This window comes from Hemicordylus capensis, chromosome 6 (genome assembly GCF_027244095.1).
Source record: "Hemicordylus capensis ecotype Gifberg chromosome 6, rHemCap1.1.pri, whole genome shotgun sequence".
NCBI lineage: Eukaryota > Metazoa > Chordata > Lepidosauria > Squamata > Cordylidae > Hemicordylus > Hemicordylus capensis.
This window is the reverse complement of record NC_069662.1, coordinates 159,108,751-159,129,751: the sequence shown is the minus strand read 5'-3', so window position 1 is coordinate 159,129,751 and position 21,001 is coordinate 159,108,751. Positions and strand designations below refer to the sequence as shown.

Here is a 21,001-nt window from a genome sequence, read left to right as displayed (position 1 = left end):
GAGACCGCATGACACTGAGTTACTCAAGCACTTCACAAAAAGCCATAGCTGCCCTTTATTAGCAGTTGACTGACTTGCTACAAACAATGCTTCTTTTAGAGACTTTTCTTAATTTCTGCCCAAGCAGAGAAGGCAATCAGCTATGTGTCTTAACATGATGCTCAAAATATAATCCATGGAAGTAACAGTGTCAGACTAATGTTTAAAAATGTCCTTCCTTCTGAAGTAGTAAGAGTTCCCCCTCTTTTAAGCTTAACAGACTAAAGGAAATGAGAAGGAATTCCCATCTAAATGCAAATTAAGGTACACCAGTCTTGAATGCACAAACAGTTACACAAAGTACTTTCCCCACCATCTGCAAATGTAACATGCCACAGTTAGTATTACACAGCTGGAGCCGTTTGCAGCTCTTCTAGAATGCATGGTGCAAGCCACACAATTCTATTATGTAGCAGTTTGTATATTCCAAGTTAAATTTGAGAACATGGCTGTTTTTGAATTACTTTATTTTCCAGTGATATCAGGGGCAGGAAAGGTGAGTCTGCCACTTGAATTGTGAGAGAACACCAATTGCCAGGGCATGCTGGGACTAATGGAAACTTCTTGGACAGTTTAGGCAAAAGTGTGTGCAGTTCTGCGTTTCCCCAACCCTCTGAGCCTGGCAGCCCACAAGTCTGCCTTGTGTAACATCTGCTTGCACAAAATGATCACCTCAAGTCTTAAGGTTCTCTGGCCAGCGCTGATACTTCACCCACCCACCCCCGCTTTAAGGTGAATATTCATTCTTAAGTTTTTGTTGGCGGTTGCTACTACAGTTATCTGCTGCCTTTGGTCATCATCATTCATCTGTTTTACTGTTGTAAATATCGACTGCTAACCACCTGAAGGCATTAGCAAGAAGGTGGGCCATAAAACCCCCAAATTAAGTAAGTGTTCTAGCAATGTGGACTGAGCTGTGGGATTGTGTGCTCCCTCTCCCCATCTTCTCCCTGAAAAGTGTGTGAATTTTCCCCTCGATCTGAGATTAGTCATTATTTCTGCAGCAGTGTTAACCATTGCTAGTACTAACCAGGTCCCTGCTTAATCCAGGATTGAAGCCACATCTTAAAAATGGTTTCAGATCCTGGGTTAAGTGGGAACCCTGGTTGGCTCCAATTGTAGATGTTACTCACTAACCACAGTTAGACTCAACTGCACAAGGGGAGAAATTCATACTCAAGAAGGGAGGGGTTGAGTGTTCACACAGCCCTGTCCCAATTGCTCAGCCATTGACCAGGAATGTTACATCCATACTGGCCCAATCAAGTCACAAAGAGTTTTAAAATACAGGTGAAACTCGGAAAATTAGAATATCATGCAAAAGTCCATTAATTTCAGTAATGCAAATTAAAAGGTGAAACTGATATATGAGACAGACGCATTACATGCAAAGCGAGATAAATCAAGCCTTAATTTGTTATAATTGTGATGATCATGGTGTACAGCTCATGAAAACCCCAAATCCACAATCTCAGAAAATTAGAATATTACATGGAACCAAGAAGACAAGGATTGAAGAATAGAACAATATCGGACCTCTGAAAAGTATAAGCATGCATATGTATTCAGTACTTAGTTTGGGCCCCTTTTGCAGCAATTACTGCCTCAATGCGGCGTGGCATGGATGCTATCAGCCTGTGGCACTGATGAGGTATTATGGAAGACCAGGATGCTTCATTAGCGGCCTTCAGCAATTCTGCATTGTTTGGTCTCATGTCTCTCATCCTTCTCTTGGCAATGCCCCATAGATTCTCTATGGGGTCAGGTCAGGCGAGTTTGCTGGCCAATCAAGCACAGTATACTGTATACTTTTCAGAGGTCCGATATTGTTCTTTTCTTCAATCCTTGTCTTCTTGGTTCCATGTAATATTCTAATTTTCTGAGATTGTGGATTTGGGGTTTTCATGAGCTGTACGCCATGATCATCACAATTATAACAAATTAAGGCTTGACTTATCTCGCTTTGCATGTAATGCGTCTGTCTCATATATCAGTTTCACCTTTTAATTTGCATTACTGAAATTAATGGACTTTTGCACGATATTCTAATTTTCCGTTTCACCTGTAAACAGACGTAAGGTCTTCTTTTAACCTAAAAGACTTTGGTCTTTTAGGGGCCAATAGAATGTACGATTCAGCCAGTCATTAGAATGGATGCAATTTGTCCCCTCGAGAACAGAATCCGCTGTCCAGCCGAGTAGCCGCCCTAAGGCAGACTTGCAGGTTCTGGCCAGTGCCATGTTAATTGCAAGTCCAAAGGCATGAATGAACTATGCAGAGCTGATGTTAATGGCTGATTAACTTCATAAAGCAAATGGAATTCCATATGCACCATCACAAAACATTCGCTCTAGATAAAATGTGTTGAAGTACAGTTTGTTGGTACAATCCTGCATAGGGAATTAGCATAAAGCTTTCCCTTTCACTCCAGCTCTGGAGAGAAGCCATCTGGATGGGTTATTCAGCAGATGTACTAGGGGACAAGAGAGACTACTTGTTCTAAAGGGATCCCTGAACAGATGATTTCTCCCTTAGCTTATTTTGCACCAAGCCTAAGTGTCACTCATTTGGCAAGAATTATCACTTACGAACTAAAGCGGCTGTGCTTCCAGTTAAAAGACATCCTGATACCTCTGTCGGAAGTTTCTAAAACATCTAAGTTTTGTTTAACCTCTGATGCATACGAGGGCAGCATTTACAACACCTTGCCACTTATGCTGAATATGTGTAATTATATCGTGGGAGGTGTCGGAAGCTGGAGGCTTATGGAGCCGGACGGGAAGCAAATGGGGCTTTCTGTTTTAGAATGGCATGTCGATTAAGAGGAATGCTTATTGAAACCATCAATGGCCAGCAATTTTGTATCTTAAAGACAAGGAAAGGCATCTTCAGTGCCAAGGCCACCTTGGACACATAGTGAGCTAGAGGTCTTTTGTGGGTTTTTTCTCTCTCTCCTGCTGCTATTGTAGAAAGAGGAGAGGAGAGCTGGTCTTGTGGTAGCAAGCATGACTTGTCCCCGTAGCTAAGCAGGGTCTGCCCTGGTTGCATATGAATGGGAGACTTGATGTGTGAGCACTGTAAGAGATTCCCCTCAGGGGATGAAGCCACTCTGGGAAGAGCAGAAGGTTTCAAGTTCCCTCCCTGGCAGCTTCTCCAAGATAGGGCTGAGAGAGATTCCTGCCTGCAACCTTGGAGAAGCCGCTGCCAGTCTGAGAAGATAATACTGAGCTATATAGACCAATGGTGTGACTCAGTATATGGCAGTTTCCTATGTTCTTTAGTTCAGCCACATACCAATTTCTCATAGCTGATGTCTGCAATATTCAGTATTCAAAGAACACACTGGACTACCCAATCGATGTGCTGTCATTTTCAGTGGGCAGAATAATTTATACATAGCGGTTCTCTTCTCTGTTACAGACACCTATCTGATAGTCATCTCTCAGTTGCCTCAGATCACCCCATAAAAGATGCTCATAAACTGAAGAGCCAAAACACAGCAAAGAGCCTCTTCCTTTTCAAATAAATGCTATATCCCTAGCAACTTCACATATATCTGTCCTGAATTCCACATCTTACTGATAGAACAGGGAGGTGAGTGAAGGGCCCAGGGCGGCATCATCTTTTGCTGCTGTAGAACTATTCTGAGTAGCTGCAAGCTGGCAGTCCTATCAGATGTACCCAATGCCAACCAATTGCCTAAACAGCCCCATGGACCTTCGGGGCTGTTTACTCCCAGCTGAATCTACCCACCTGACTAGGTCGCCTGGGAGGGCTCTGCTCCGCATGCCTGCATCTGCTGAGGCCCGTTTGTGAAGCATGCGGAGCAGGGCCTTCTCAGTTATGGCTCCCCAGGCTGTGGAATTCACTCCCAGCTGAGTCCTGCGTGGCTCCCCCTCTCCCACTCTTTAGGAGGAAAGTAAGGACTGCCCTTTTAATCCAGACTCTTGGCCAGTGATTTGCCTCTTGCTCTTTTTAGATGTTTAGTTGCATTTGTTCTGTTTCTATCTTGTGGTTAACTGCCCTGGGGTCTTAGGACAAAGGATGGTGTGTGCATAAATAAAATAAAAATAACTATGACTCAAAACCAAACGGGTATTCTTAGTGTTCAGCTGATTCTTTCCTTCATGAATTCTATATGGCTGGTGTCTTATTTTTGTGCTGCATTTTTTTTTTTAATTAGGAAGGGTAATTTATCTTAATTTTATACTTCCTGGCACCAATCGCATTTCCAAAAAGTTATATTCTTATCTAGACTGCCCTTCAACCAAAATCGGTTTTTTATGGCAGGATTTTTCAAATGATGAGCTGGCACAGTACTTAGATTTTGCTTATTTAAATCCTGAAAATTTCCAACGTAAGAGCAGCTCTACTGGATCGGACCAAAGGCCCACCCAGTCCAGCATCCCATGCAGGGGAGTTGCTGCCAGTCAGGGATATTGTAGGCAATACTGAGCTAGGGGGACTAATGGCTTGACTCAGCAGAAGGCAGTAGAATACTCAGGACCATCAAACTGCTAACTGGGCAAAGAGGCACCTTTTAACATGGTGATTCTCTTTATTTAGCAGGGGGAGAGTAACTGGCCCTATCCACCCCCAGCACAATACCTCCAAGTGACCGTTGCTGGTGCCTATCTGATGTTTCTTTTTAGAGTGTGAGCCCTTTGGGGACAGAGATCCATCTTATTTATTTGTTATTTCTCTGTGTAAACCGACCTGAGCCATTTTTGGAAGGGTGGTATAGAAATAATAATAATAATTCTATTATTATTATTATTATTATGTCCTCACCTTCAGCTCCAATGGAAAACAAGACACTGATGGACCTGAACTATTTTGAGTTCCCAGTCACCACCAACACAGAGGAAATGTTTTCTACACTACTGCAGACACACACTTTGGTCTGGTTATGAGTCAGCTCCCTCAGAGTGATTTTTCCAACTGCGAAACTTGGCCTCTTACGTGTGTGTGTGTGTGTGTGTGTGTGTGAATGCAAGGTCCCTTTTTCAAAAGTAACTTTATGCCTCTACCTCTTCTCCTGTTTTGGTGTAGAACTGCCCAATCCAAGTGGATCAGCTGGCACAATGTAGTACAGCAGGTAAGAACACAAGCAGATCAGCATGGATGCATTGAAGAGCTTAAGGAAGCCACTCTCTCAGCCTACATCCACCATCATCTGTAATATCTGGAATGGGGTAGTGTAAAAAACAAACATGTATGGTCACCTCTAAAGTGTGGCATAAAAACTTGAAAATATGAATTAAGAACATTTGAGAGTGCCCAAAATGAAGTCAAGTTATTCTTCTCTGACTTGCCCTGGCTGAGCAGAGCTCCAGTTACCTACTAAATGAGCAAAGAGACACCTTTTAAAGTGGCAATTCTCTTCTATTTGGCAGGAGGAGATCAATTGATCCTATCCAACCCCAGCACAGCATTCCTCTAGTGGCTGTTGCTGGTGACTACTTTATGTTTCTTTTCACACCTTTGGGGACAGGGGACCATCTTATTTTTTTATGTAAACCTCTTTACGAACTTTGGTTGAAGAGCGGTATATAAATATTTGTAGTAGTAGCGGCAGCAGCATCTCCCCCAGCACTGTTACCAGAGATCATAAGAACACAAGAACAGCCCTGCTGGATCAGGCCCAAGGCCTATCTAGTCCAGCATCCTGTTTCACACAGTGGCTCGCCAGATGCCTCTGAGAAGCCCACAGGCAAGATGTGAGGCATACCCTCTCTCCTGCTGTCGCTCCCCTGCAACTGGCATTTAGAAGCATCTTGCCTCCAAGTCTGGAGGAGGCCTATAGCCACCAGACTAGTAGCCATTGATAGACCTGTCCTCAATTAATTTGTCCAAGCACCTTTTAAGACCATCCAAGTCAGTGGCCATCACCACATCCCATGGCAGAGAATTCCATAGATTAATTACACTTTGTGTGAAGAAGTACTTCCTTTTGTCAGTCCTAAATTTCCTGGCCTTCAGTTTCATGTGTTGACCCCTGGTTCTAGTGTCGTGGTAGGTACAAATTTTTCTGTCTACTCTCTCTACTCCATGTACAATTATACACCTCAATCATGTCTCCCTTTAGTTGCTTCTTTTCCAAACTAAAAATCCCCGGATACTGTAGCCTTGCCTCATAAGGAAGGTGCTCCAGGCCCCTGATCATCTTGGTTGCCTTCTTCTGCACCTTCTACCATGTCCTTCTTAAGGTACTGTGACCAGAAATGTGTGCAGTAATCCAAATATGGCCACACCATAGACTTATATAAGGGCATGATCATATTAACAATTTTATTTTCAATTCCCTTTAATTCCTTTAATTGGAAATGCCTAGAATTGAACCCAAGTTCCTCTACCCTCAAAACACATGTTCTGCTGCTGAGAGCTTCTCTCCACTCCCCCCAAAAGCAAGCAAATGCACATGCTCACTTCCCTATGTGTATTTGGGGGAGTCAAACTTTCATTTAGCACTTTACTAATGACTATTTGCACATGATCCTCCGCGTGCATGCAGACAGCACTTGCCCCACAACAAACATGGTGTGCTTTGTAAGTGATCATGCACAAGCATTTCCCCTACACGTTCTTAGCACACACACACACAAAAGCTGTCACATATAAAGCATCCCTTAATGCTGCAGTGGACTCAACACCTCATTGTTTGCCATATGTAGTGTGTAGAAGCTAAGAGAGCTAGTACTGCATAGCAGCCAAGGGTCAAAGTAGACACATCATGGGACTTCTGTGCCTGGAACTCCCCATGTCTATATTTATTTATTTATATCTCTGTGTGAACTGCCCCAAGCCATTTTTAGAAGAGCGGTATAGAAATCAAATCAAATCAATAAATAGCAACTACCCCCATCCCCCCCCCCCAGTCTGGATTGGGGCTGGGATGTTTTATCCCTCCCTCCCCACACCATGACCCTGGTCTAAATCCTCCACACCAAAGCAGTTCTTAAACTGTGGAGAGGAACTGTAAAGTTCTTAAACTGTGGAGAGGAACTGTAAAGTACATAAGCACTCTGTATGGAGATTTCACGCTCCAAAGCCAGTACTGGACACAGGAGAAGACAGTGGGGGTTAAGTCAAGCAATAGGGGTAGAAGTGGAACAAATGGTTAACTCGCTCTCTGCCATGGCCCCTATAAAAACAGATCTCTCCCATGTGGCTTCTTTTGGTGGGGTTGGGGGGGGGAGTTACAATCATGGAAGTTACAGAGTGACAATCATGGAAGTCCTACAGCATGTCAAGATAGCCCTACAAAGAGACTGAGGCAGAAGTCCCTAGTAGAGATCTGCCTTGAGCTCACTAGGTGACCTAATCAAAATTGTCCCTGTTTTCTCCCCTCTGAAGCTGTCATTAGCTGTGGAGAGTGGGAAGTTTACATTAGGAAAGTGTTAAGCCTCCCCCAGCACCATGGCTCAGATGCACACGGTTGCTAGAAAGACAAGACACTGGGAGCTTGGATCACATCTCCCACGTTGCACCTGGTTTGGCCTTTAAGCAGGCCACCATTTCTCAGTCTCAGCTCCCCCACCACACACATGAATGTCCATGTGTGCACATGTGCGCACACACTCACTGGCTTATCCAATAGGTTGCGTACGGTCTACTACAAAAGTGCATTGAAGCCTTTGCCAACCAGAATATTTGCCTAATGTATTTCTTGCAAATATATTGATCCTGGACAGGATGAAACCAGAGAGTTTCATGGACTTCCCATGAAACTTCCTTGACAGTTTTGAGGCATGTAGGAATAGTTGTATTCTGGCAAATATATTGATCCTGGACAGGAATAACTGTATTCTTGCTTTGCACAGTTTTCCTTCTGTGAACAGCAGCAGTACTTTAAGTGCTGTTGCTTTCTGAAGCAGCTGGCTCCGGATGGGCACCTTTCTTGAAAAAGCAGTGGGGATCAGTGCACAATCGTGACATCCCCAACACTTTTAAAACTGAATGAAGTAGTTTTGTGGGCTTCCAATCCCCCCCAGCACACACATTTTTGCCACCCACAAGAGTATCAGCAAAAGTGGGGGTTGGACCATCATGAAAAGCATGCATACATACACACACGCACACTCTAAAGGCTTGTTCTGGTAATCATTCACTGGGTAGGACAAGCATCCTATCCACCTTCGGGAGCTGTGCGCACTCCCAGTTTTTGGTTGCAAGAGAGTTAAAAGCTAGGTTAGAGGAGGGGAAATGCTGGGTAGGACACCACTGCAGAGCCTGTGCCATGGAGCCTCCCACATCATCACTTTCTTCTCCTCCACCCTAGCTTTGAGCTCACACATGACTGAAAATTGGGAGCTCACAGAGCTCTCAAAGGTGGAAGAGGCACTTGTCCTACCCAGTTAATGAGCATCACAACAAGCCTAATGTATTATTTGCATGCTAGCAAGCATCCATACCAGTTAACCGGAAAGTAGACCACCCGGTGATGTCCGATAGCATTCAGATAAATGCTACTAAATCCCTCTCGCTCACTGTATAGTCGCTAATTACACCTGACTATTTTGTTATTAAAAGAAGAGCTATTTCGTTATTGTACCTGGCGAATAATTTATGAAGTCCTAGTCCTAGATATTTCCAGACAGACGCAGTTAGCCGCCAGCGGCCGGTTCTTAACTAACTGCAGTAGCTTTCACACCGGCATCTATCATTTCAGCTGAGAGTTCTGTTTAAGCATTTATTGCTGGCTGTGTTCCATCGAGATCCATTAGACTATGCATAATCTCCCAGAGGGAAGTGGTAGATAGCTGGAGGCCTTGAAAACTGGACAGGATAAAATGCTATTTTTAAGAACTCAATGCTAAGACACTGTCCACCAATCAAGGAGAAGGGTTGTAGTGGCTAGTAACCCCTCTTTTGTGGTGTATGCTTGTGAAGGCATAAATATAGGCCAGCCAAGTCACAGAAAAGTCTTGGCACACCTCACAAAGCTAAGTTTGGCCACTTGAATGCTGAGATTTCTGGACCCTGAATACAATGACAGCACACAGCCCTTTCCCCCCATCAAGGCACCAAGTTCCTTTTAAAGAGATTATAGCTGGAGTTCAATTTTTCAGAAGAAGTTTAACCTGCGGAGGAAAGGCAGACTCACGGTGGAAGTCTGAGATACCAAGAGGTGGTAGAGGAGTTCAGACCACCACCAGGATGAAGCACCTACTGGGCTTACAGTAGCTTCATAGATTGTTTCCTGGCAGGAGAACCCTGTGATGTAATCCTTCTGTATGCCGGGCAATTTAATAGACATGTTTATGAATTTACCACTGTTTGGCTAAGGGGCAGGCTAAAAATATCCTGTGAAGTGTTTGCTTGTTTACCTAGTTCCTCCCCAAGCACCTGTCTGGGAGAACAGACCTTGTTTGCATATTGCTGTATACTTGGACTCCAACTTTGTCTGCAACCTTGCAAGCCTGTAAAGAAAAGGCTACTGCCGAGTGGTTATCCATAGTTTCCAGCAGAGGCATAACAGGGCCAAGTAGAACTTTAGGGGTGCAGGGAGAAAGAAGAGAAACGCCCAAGGTCATCTCCACACCTCAGCTTTGAAACTTTAAGATTGCAATCCTAGACACATGTACTAGGAAGTAGCTCCACTGAGCACAGTATAATTCACTTCCAGAGATAGATCTTCAGAAGCCCATCAGAAGATGGGCATTCACTAAGGTCAGGTCCCTTTCTGGTGGTGGCACTAAAACTTTGCTCCCATGAGCTCGTTTCCCCATTTTTAAATTTTGATCATTTAGACAGCCTTGAGGTATGCCGTGTGCTACTGTTTTAGTTGCCTTTTATGACGACACTGATTTAATTAGATTTATTGAATGTTGTGTTTTTATAAGGTTCTGTATATCACTTCAAGTACAACCTACTGTAGAAAAACAAGACACATATCAAAGTCATATAAAGATGCACATATTGGGCTAAAATGCAACTTCTGATAATTTGTTCTTGGTTAGACATAATCCAGGTTTAATTATACTTAATTCCCCCACTTTTGGGAAATAACTGGTGCAAGACTCTTCCTTGGGAGTAAACTCCAAACCTCTTATGGGACACAATCCACTAAGAATTTTTCACATGCCAGACTAGAACAAATGGAAATTATGCACAGGCATTTCCACAGCTCCCCAATGGTTAAGTGGGGCTGGGGGTGGAGTGAGAGGCTTCCGGGCAGATTGGGTCAACTGTTTTAAATGGATTCAGGTTGTATGCTCAAAAGTGGTTTGAAAATCCTGTTCATATGGTCTCCTTTGGGAAGGCTGTGGTAGTCCTTTTCTAGAATGAAGAAGCCAAGTGACCTTAGACATATATAAAGAGATCAGAAGTTCTGATACAGAGAAATATGGCTTTCCTTTGTGGAGCTATATACAGTTCCACCCCTGACCCTCTTTGCAGAAATGTGGGCCTGTGTGAAAGCTGGAACATAGCCACTTACACAACTTCCAGCCCATAAAGCTGCAGACAAAGGAATGAAACAAACTGTAATATTGAGAACACCGTGCTCTGTTCCACCTAAACATGAACACAAGGACCAGGCAAAGCGGAAGCAAGGGAAATTTCACCATTACATTTACAGCCTCTCTGCATTCCACTTGCAGTTGGTAATGTGATACTAGAGAAGAGTTAAGTCACCATCCTCCAGCTACCGCTTGAAGGTCAGATAGTTCAAACAACAAGATGCCAAAGTACACGCTTGCCTTGTAGACTGCAAGTTTCAAATCAAGTTGTATGCAACCCCTTAAACTCAGCCAGTTAACCTTTTCTTGGAGCTTTGGTCTTTTTAATCATTCAAAGCACTGATCCCACTATTAAAGAGACACACACTTCTTTAATTAAAAATTAGAGTTGCTAGGTTGCAAACCAGAGTTTCACATTATAAAGTTAACCCCTGCTCATTAAATGCCACTTCTCCACTCATCCTTCTGTTTTCTCATCCCCTCTCCTCCTACTCCTGCAGCAGCAAGGAGAACACCAATTGTTCCACACAGTAGGCAGGGAAGGGGTGGGGGGGAGACACCAAGAAGAGAATTGGCAGGAAGAGCCAGAGCTGCTGCAGCCTCTTAATTCTTTTAAAGCAACAAGTCTCCAAGCTGCCTCGTGGCAACTCTTTCCAAAATCCGCTTGAATATCACACTTCAGATTTAAGAAACAAACCCCAGAGCTGGCAGACTAAATTAATAGCTGTGATCCTGGGCCATTAATTGCAGTCTAACTCCCAGAGACATAGCAGAGAGAGCTGTTCTCACCATTTACCTTCCAAAATAGGAAAAGCTGCTCCACCTACTTCATGTCTGCATGTCAGGCTGCCGTTAAAGGCAGAGCCACGAACCAACTTGGCAGCCCTACAAGCAATGCCTACAAGTTCTGGTACCAATAGGTGCCACATACTAATTGGCCGGTGCATTCAGTCACTAAAGGAGTTTAATTGCTTGGCAAGAGAACTGGCGGCCTGGAAAAGGGATTTTCTTAAGGATCACCTCCTGGATTCCCAGTCCTGTTTTCAGCTCTTCCAAGCTCATGAGAAAACTGAACGAGTTTCTAAAACAGTGGCTATATTAATAGCATCTACTTTAAGGGATAAAAACAGATAACTTTCTATCCAGTCACCCCCCAAAAAGAGGCAAACTCTAACATAGTCTGCAGCTGCCCACTTCGCTGCTGGATAAGAGTGTGCTACCTTTTGCAGACAGGGAACCTGTGCCTTTAAGAGCTAACACAGGAAAATATTTAACAGGTAGTTTTTGCTTCATCATTGCAGCACCATACAAGTTTTTGTCTGTCATGCAATTGTCAAAGTAAAAGCTCTGCCAGAAAGAGGTGGCAAATGCACATTAATGGAAAGATGATATCCCTTTAGAACCGGACTTCTCACTTGCTCTAGCCAATCACCGCACACATACTAAAGTACAAGGGTTCCCAATCTTGGATCCCCAGATGTTGTTGAACTACAACTTCCTATTGTTCCCAACTACAATGGCTGAACCTCCCTGTACTGGTACAAGCAGAAGCCACCCTTTCATATACACAGCTACCCAATTCCCTTGTTACAATCACTTGCTTGAGGAATCTCATTTGCTCGCCACCTTATTGTTGCAGACCTAAACCAAGACTACACAACTTCAGCCCTCCAACTGTTACTGGACTACAACTCCCATCATCCACAGTAGCCAATAGTGAGGGACAATGGGAGTTGTAGGCCAACATCTGCAAGAGGGCCAAAGTTGCACAGACCTGCCCTAGATCGCTACTCATACTTATAAAGGATGATTCAGACAGTATTTTTGTTCTCTTTTTCTACACTCAGAGGAATGTCTACTGACACAAGCTCTGCAAAAAGAAAAGGCCTCCCACACAGAAGGGGTGAGGACAAGTGGTTGGACTACAGCTTCAGGGAAGAGGAAGCTATTTCTGTAGAACATCTCTCTGCCCCACAAAAATTCCTACATCACAAGCCTATACATGGTAATGGACAACTCACAGGTATGTTCAGGTCTGCAGCTTAAATGGAACAGAAGTCAGAGATGGTTCAAAAGATAGACTTCCAGCACACAACATGCTCAAACTGGATCTAGAATGCCTGCATTCACTGAATGACTTAAATTAGGACCTGTGCTTGAAGTTACAACCCACATAGTCACATTTTACCTTTAAATCCCCTGATGAAGCAGAAGCTGGAATAGCCATGGCCTCACCCACCACAGCCAATGATGACCCCATTTCTGAAACCTTCCTGACTCCCTCCCTCTACCCTCCATATATACAGTGAGGAGAATTCCAGGTGTGCTACACAAGCTGCAGCTGCTGAAGATCCTGCTGCACTGGTGGATTTAAAGGTAAAGTGTGAAGCTCTTGTATACCTGTAATAAACAAGCTGCAATTTGTATATTACAGAAACCAACACATGTTCTTCCACAACAGAGGAAGTAAAGTGTTAAATAGAGCATATGCAATGCAAGGCCCATAAATCCTTGTTGCTCCATGGCTGCCAGTCTCACCAGCAATCCTATACAGACACACTCCAGCAAAAAGAGAAGGTTACTGAGCCAATGAAAGATATGATAAGTACAGAACACAGCCAGGGGCAGGTTATCCATCTCACAGTCAAATCTGGATCCTGCTGGTGGACCCTCTGTCATTTTCTCAGACAAGCTTCCTGTAAATTGCCCTGCTACTGAGAAAAGCAACATGATGCTTATTCACAGGAAAATTCAGGTTTAGAGGTGCCACCTTGCTTCTTTTTTTTTTTTTACTGGCCCTCTACCTGCATACTTAACAGAAATCTGAAATTTAACAGGTAGAAGTGTTTCCTCACCAGTTACCTCTATGGTGGGAAAAGCTTCACCTGCTTATTTTCTACATATTGGACAGCTGTCAAAGGCACAGAAGCAGAGCAGATTGCAGGGAGGAGAGCTGGTCTTGTGGCAGAAGGCATGACTTGTCCCCTTAGTTAAGCAGGGTCTGCCCTGGTTGCATATGAATGGGAGACTAGACCACTACTGATTCTCCATTTCTAACAAAATGCAGCCACAGGGGAGTGAAATTCCTTGCTGTTGACACCCAGTGCAGGACCTAATTAGTAGAATTCCATGCTCTAGCTATGTATCCACACTGGCACTGTGGATAGAGTGCAGAGATTGTCCGCCCAATCTGTACAGAGATTGCCTGTACAGAGATTGCCGCCCAGTCTCCTAACCAAGTTTAGGAGATCAGGAGCACCTCATGGGTTTGCAAATGCCTCCCTTCTCACATGAGCATGGACTGGAAGCAACCATGCCTTGGTGTGTGGGGGCCAAGGTCAATTTTCAACACACTAATTATACTACATTAAAATTAATTGTTAAAAATATTAATGAAAGCAAGGGGAAAGAACAGTGCTATCAGTGGGTTCCAATCCGGGGCGGGGGGCATGTATATAAGATGCTTGCTAGACTGCAGCCCAGGAGATCAATGCAACGCCTTTACACTCCCTGATGGAAGTGGAAGATGCAGCAGCTGTGGCTTCTCTTGCCCCAACTTCCTGTAGTCCAGCGGTGCACAACTTTGGCTCTCGAGCTGTAGCTGGACCACAACTCCCACCATCCTTGATCATTGGCCACTGCAGCTGGAGATGATGGGAACTGTAGTTCAAAAATAGTTGGAGGACCAAAGTTGTACAACCTTCTCTAACCTTTCCATTCATCTCCTTACCTACCTACTCCAGCAGGTGTGCTGCAGAATGGCCAAGAATGGCAAGTAGCCGAAAAGACTAGAAGAAAAAGGGGTGGGTGGAAGGAGTTGTGGAACTTCATTCTTCACCAGGAGGTTTTACAGACAGGGCTTCCCTACCACCAAATTCACTCCTGATTGGAGTATGCCAGTCCACATATTCGCTGGATTTAACCCGACCTCCCTATGGGCTATCAGGGACCAGGACAGACAGGGCTTTGTTTCAATTCGAAGGGAGGCTGCAAATTCTGGCTTAGCCCAGGGTTAAAAAAAAACCACCCTCTATTCCCAGTTGCTTTCGCGGGGGTGGGGGACACTCTGGGGCTTCTGCTTTCTCCAAAGGTGTCATTGGAGGTGCTATGGGAACGGTCCATCTAATCCCTTGAATTAAAATGCCTCAAATCTGCTGTGAAGCAGATTTGCTCTTCAGATACCCCGAGGCTTTACCGGGAATTTGAAGTTGCCCCAAAAGACCGACACAAAAAGTGGATTTTTTAAAAACCTGGATATAAATCGGGCTACACTCTAATGCATGATGAAAAACCCAAATTGTGTGTGAAGTGTTCTCTGATAGCTCGAAGGGACTATGGGGTAAATCTAGACCGTATGTGAACACACACCCTCAATTCTGGAGGAGATACAAACTAAAAGCCCTGTATGAAAAAGCTCCAGGGAATTTAGGTATAGTGTCAGTCTTCCTGTGGCAATCTGGCAGCCCAGCTTGCAAAGTAAAATTTCTAAGAGCCTAACTGGGTGCTCCCATGGAAAGGGTTGTCACTTACAAAACAAAACAGGTGCTGCTTCTGTTTAGTGAGTGAATCTTTCCTTGCCACTTAACTACATGTCCATTTAACTTCCAGTTGGGAAAGGCTTCACCACATGTCAATGCTTTTTGAAGCATGGATGATCTGTACATGGGATAGAAGCTTCTCCTCAGTAATTGCCCACAGACTAAGCAACGTTGTCCCAGTGGAGATTTCTATTGCCCCCTACTTCTTATCCTTCCAAAGACAGCTGAAGACAGTTTCATTTATGCAGGCTTTTGGAGTGTGATGGGGAGAATTGAGAACTCCGCTCCCCGCCCCCGCTTTTTGCTGTATTTTCTCTCCCAGGGTCTTGGGCTGTTTAATTTTGCATATTACTGTTTCACTGTTTTACCTCTATTCCCAGCTGGTAATTGTTTTGTAGTTTTATGAGATTTATAATATTTTAATAGTTTATGACAACTGTGAACTGCCTTGAGGTCTTTGACAAAAGGTGGTATACAAATGCAAAAACAAACAAATATATATGTGCTTATATTTGCTTATTTTGCATAATTTATCTACTGCTACTAGTTCTGGAGGGCAGGATGGAGGGTGCCAAGCACTATGGTTGGCACTGAAGCCCCAACCAGAGCCACTGAACATTCTGCTCCGCCCCCTCCGTTCCTGTGCTTCAGACATCATCCACATGTTTCTGAGCCCATATAGTATCTTCACAGTCTTACTAGCTAGAACTTTATCTTCCTGACTGTCACCTCACAGAAGAATCTGCGAGCCTAGACCCTTCCTATCTGAACTGGGATTGCTTAGGTAATTGTTCTATTTGAATTATTATTATTATTATTATTAATAACAACACAAGAGCTCGGATATAAGATCAGTGGACCTGAAAAAAAAGAAAGTAGTACATCACCTAAATGGAAGATTAGATTAGAAAATAAAATCTCCAGGCTTAGATAAGATGCTAGTAAATTGAAAGATATGAAAGACAAGAAGCTGAAGAATGAAAACACCAAACAGTATCTGATCCAAAAATACCACCTAGATTCAAGGAAAATTAGAAGAGTCCTGGAAATAATAAAGCGGCAAATAACAGCAGTGTAAAAGAAGATTAGCAGATACGAAGCCAGAATTACACAACACAGCAGAATCTCCAATTCCAGTCGAATCAGAGACGTTTCTACCAAAGTACTTCCAGTGACTGTTGCTGGTGTCTATCTTATGTTTCGTTTTAGAATGTGAGCCCTTTGGGGACAGGGAGCCATCTTATTTATTTATTGTTTCTCTTTGTAAACCGCCCTGAGCTATTTTTGGAAGGGCGGTGTAGAAATCAAAATAAAATAATAATAATAATAATGATGATGATGATGATGCCAGTCGAATCAGAGACGTTTCTACCAAAGCATAGAAGGAGAAACTGCAAGAAATGTAGAAACACCAAATAAAGAAGAAGCAGTGCAATTCTGGGGGAAATTATGGGATAATCCAATAGATTATAATAAAAAAGCAGGCTGGGTGAAAGAGGTCGGAAAATGTAACCAACAAATGCAAGATCTAATAATAACACCAGAATTAATAAGTGATAGAGCAAAGAAAATTAAAAATTGGATTGTGCCAGGAGACGATGAACTGCATGGCTTTTGGCTTAAACACCTAACAAGCCTTCATAAACAACTATCAAAACAGTTCAATCACATTTTGCAAGGAGGTGATATTGAACAATGGCTAACAACTGGGAAAACTCATCTCATCATGAAAGACCCAGCAAAAGGTGCAGATCCAAGTAATTATAGACCGATAACCTGCCTGCCAATGGAGTTTGGACTAGACAAGTGTGCTGCCTTAATAATGAACAGAGGAAAAATAAGAAAAACAGAAGGAATAGAACTGCCCAATGGAAGCAAGATCAAGAACCTGGAAGAGAAAGAACATTACAAATACTTGGGCATTCTCCAGGCTGATAACACTGCACACACTGAAGTTAAAAGAAAAATTGGAAGTGAATACATCAGGAGAGTTAGAAAAATCCTCAAGTCCAAACTCAATGGTGGGAACACCATACAAGCCATAAACATCTGGGCTATACCTGTTATCAGATACACTGCATGAATAATAGACTAGACCAAGGCAGAGCTAGAGACGCTAGATCGTAAGACCAGGAAAATCATGACCATCAATCATGCTCTGCACCCCCGCAGTGATGTAGATAGAGCTATACATCCCTCGCAGCTCAGGTGGAAGAGGAATGCTGCAAGTCCATCAAACAGTAGAGGAGGAGAAATGAGGCCTTGAAGAATATATCAAGGACAGTGAAGAAGATGCACTTCAGATGGTCAATAACGAGAAACTATTCGACACCAATGAAACAAAGCAGGCCTACAAGAAAGAACAAGTCAAGAACTGAGCAGAAAAATGGAAAAAGAAGCCCCTGCATGGTCAATATTTGCACAATATAAGTGGAAAATCAGACATCACCAAGACCTGGCAATGGCTTAAGAATGGTTACTTAAAGAAACAGAGGGTTTAATACTGGCTGCGCAAGAACAGGCACTAAGGACAAATGCAATAAGAGCAAAAGTCAAAAAATCCACAACAAACAGCAAGTGCCGCCTTTGTAAAGAAGCAGATGAAACTGTGGACCATCTAATCAGCTGTTGTAAAAAGATCGCACAGACTGACTACAAACAAAGGCATGACAAGGTAGCAGGGATGATACACTGGAACATCTGCAATAAATACAAGCTACCTGTAGCCAAACATTGGTGGGACCATAAAATTGAAAAAGTGTAGAAAAGGAAGATGTAAAAATATTATGGGACTTCCGACTACAAACAGACAAACATCTGCCACACAATACACCAGATATAACTGTAGTTGAGAAGAAAGAAAAACAAGTGAAAATAATCGACATAGCAATACCAGGGGATAGCAGAATAGAAGAAAAAGAGATAGAAAAAATCACAAAATACAAAGATCTACAAACTGAAATTGAAAGGCTGTGGCAGAAAAAGACCAAAATAATCCCAGTGGTAACTGGCGCCCTGGGTGCAGTTCCAAAAGACCTTGAAGAGCACCTCAACACCATAGGGGCCACAGAAATCATCATCAGCCAATTACAAAAAGCAGCTTTACTGGGAACAGCCTATATTCTGCGACGATATCTATAACAATTCAAAATAAAATTCAGCCATCCCAGGTCCTTGGGAAGGACTCGATGTCTGGATAAAACAAACCAGTCAATAACACCTGTCTGACTGTGTAAACAAGAAAAAATAATAATAATAGGTGTATCACTTTCACTCAGATTCTGATCTCCTGGCATGTATCGCAACAGTTTATGACCAATTCTTCGGTCTACCTTGCAGCTGTAGTGACAAATTTCTCCTTGCCTATGCTTTCTATCAGCTCAGATCCTTTGAGGAGCCACCCATCTCTCAATCCTTAGAAGAGCAATTGCTCTCAGGCTGTTTTGAGTTTAATTTTTAGGGCATAGATGAATTCATCACAGGTTGTGAAATGGGGGTATTTTGGTCATTTGGGGGCCAAAAGGGAGCATTAAGGTCCTCTCAGCAGCTAGTGGCCACTATCTTCCCCTCCCCACAGTCCCCATCAGGAACAACTGACATGGGGCTAATAATAAACTAATACCAATTTTGTTTATGTATCCAAAATATATCCTTGTTTGGTGATGTGAAATGGACTAAATGGATTGAAGACACTGATTCAAACAATGACATGGTAAAAATCTGAACTCAGTAAACGAGATCAGGATAAAAACATCAATGCGATCAAAACAACCAACAGGTACAATGTATTAACAGTGTAAAAGTTGCATGTATGTTAACATAATAGTGCTATATCTGACAGAACATGCATTACAATTTAGAATCTTAAGCATAAATGCTGACATGTTGCACAGTGAAATGCGGATGGTTCTGAACTGCTCACACTGCTGCCAGCACCTAGAAAAAATGTTGCTGCTGTTGCACAAATATGAAAACTGGAGTGACTACACTTCTGCAATGTTACCTACACTGGAAATAATATAAGTAGAATTGTGGAAGTGTGATTGCACCAGTTTAATTGTTTGCACAAGAGCGCACTTGTGCAAGGCCATCAGCAGTTTTTAAGGCCCTTGCAGTGGTGCAAGCAGTTCAGAATTGCCCAAACATCTGCTGCATAACATGTTGACCACTGGTAGAACAAAATATATATGAAATAGGAAAGTCTTCAATAACAGGAGAACTTAAAAAGGAGTAAAAGTTCAGCCAAACCCATTTCAACCTTCATTACGTCTTCCTCAGTGGCATAGTGCACTATCAATTCAAAACATCAAAAGCAAGCTTGAAAACTTTCAAAAGCAGTATAACAAATACGCTGATAAAATAACCCCTTAAACATATTAATAATCAAAATTCAAATAGAAGCAGGAAAAAAAATACACGTCCTGCTTAGAAGCACATAAATCTCCTGCAAGCTTCTCATTCATGCTTATGATTCTAATTTGTAATACTTCTATTTGATCTTGTTTACTGAGTTATTATGTTTGCTCAGGACCATGCCCTGTTTGCTTTTGGTTTACAGTAAAAATCTGAACTAGATTTTAGCTAACCCAGATACAAACAGATTTGTCCTATGAAAAGCTTCGAAAACATTTACTTCTTGCACTGCAACAGAAGCATATTTGCTGCCACTTTCCATTTAGGCTGACAGTTTTTAAAGGGATAATACAGTGCCCTTCGTACCTCTGAGGAAATAATATTTTTGGCAATAGCTTGTAGACAAGCATCAAGCTCATGGCCAGAATCCTAGATGTGATGAAGCTGGGCTTAAGTTGGCCGGAGAGAGAAGAACAGGGGCGTATCTAGGGGTAGGGCAGGCAGGGCACGTGCCCTGGGCGCCACTTGAAGGGGGGCGCCATTTTGTAAAATTATTTTTTTTTTAAAAAAAAAGGCTGCCCAAAACAAAATGGCCACCGTGCATGCTCAAATGGCCTCTGTGAGGCCCTAGGTCATGCCAGGCCTTGCAGAGGCCATTTGAGCATACGTGGTGGCCATTTTGTTTTCAGTGGCCATTTTTAAAAAAGATTTTAAAAAATGGCCACTGCACATGCTCAAATGGTCCCTGCGAGGCCCTAGAGGCCAGTGGAGGGAGGAGGAATCTTTGCAAACCCCCCAGCCTTTAGGAAGCCCCCCGAAGGGGCTACAGGTAAAAAATTAATAATATATAATATAAGTCACTGTACACATATTCAGATTGGCACTATGTACAGAGAATCAGGGCTTGTGAATACTGAGCTGATGCTTATGAGCTAGGATTTTATTAATTTGCTCTTACTTTGCTTCTTGTGATAAGTGAGTTAAATGTGATGTCTTGCTAATATGGCTATTAATGGTGAATTTGTCTTTGAATCAGTGTGAAATCCTTAATATTAAGGCCCACTGGGAGTTTCTTGCTCTCTTTCTCTCATTTTAACTGTCTTTCTGAAAGACTAGAATATATTCCAAGCAGTGACACAGTTTACTCTGCATATCCTTTAATTATTTACAGAGTATCTGGGAAAAGTCAAATTCTCCATTGATTTTTAAAACTGATGTAATGGTGATGCTACAATACATAGTAGAGAATTAGACAGGCACTTCTGTTTAGTTTTCCAAGTATACCTCCACATAGTATTTGGGTATTTCATGAGCCCCAGCATACTGAAATTTGTACTTTCCCAGCATTTTTTGATCTGGCTAAGTCCACTGCTAAAATAGTTTTTGAAATATTAAAAGATTAACGAGCCTGACTTGTATTTTTCAGCTGATATTATGGTAAAGTTATCTCAAAGATGGGTGTCAGATGCTTGGACAGGGGGCGCAATTTCAGTGTTTGCCCTAGGCGCTATTTTCCCTAGATACGCCTCTGGAGAAGAAACCCAGTTGCAAGTTTTGGTTTAGAGCTGAACACCATATTCTAAGAACAGAACGCTATGTCCCATTGAA

General features: G+C 42.8%; 1 protein-coding gene across 11 annotated transcripts in view; it reads right to left on the bottom strand.

The window, feature by feature from the left end:
* The window catches only part of PRKAG2 (protein kinase AMP-activated non-catalytic subunit gamma 2), a 291,223-nt gene that overhangs the window by 94,137 nt on the left and 176,085 nt on the right, over positions 1-21,001 (bottom strand). The window contains exon 1 of one of the 11 annotated variants that reach the window (XM_053260027.1): positions 12,691-12,789. The exons of 8 other annotated variants lie outside the window; for them this stretch is intronic. In XM_053260027.1, coding sequence (XP_053116002.1) covers positions 12,691-12,762 — 72 coding nt within the window. In that variant the 5' untranslated portion in view covers positions 12,763-12,789. Of the gene's footprint in view, positions 1-5,069; positions 5,088-12,690; positions 12,790-21,001 lie in introns of those variants that run through there. 2 more of the 11 variants (XM_053260029.1, XM_053260028.1) reach the window with 2 other exon arrangements.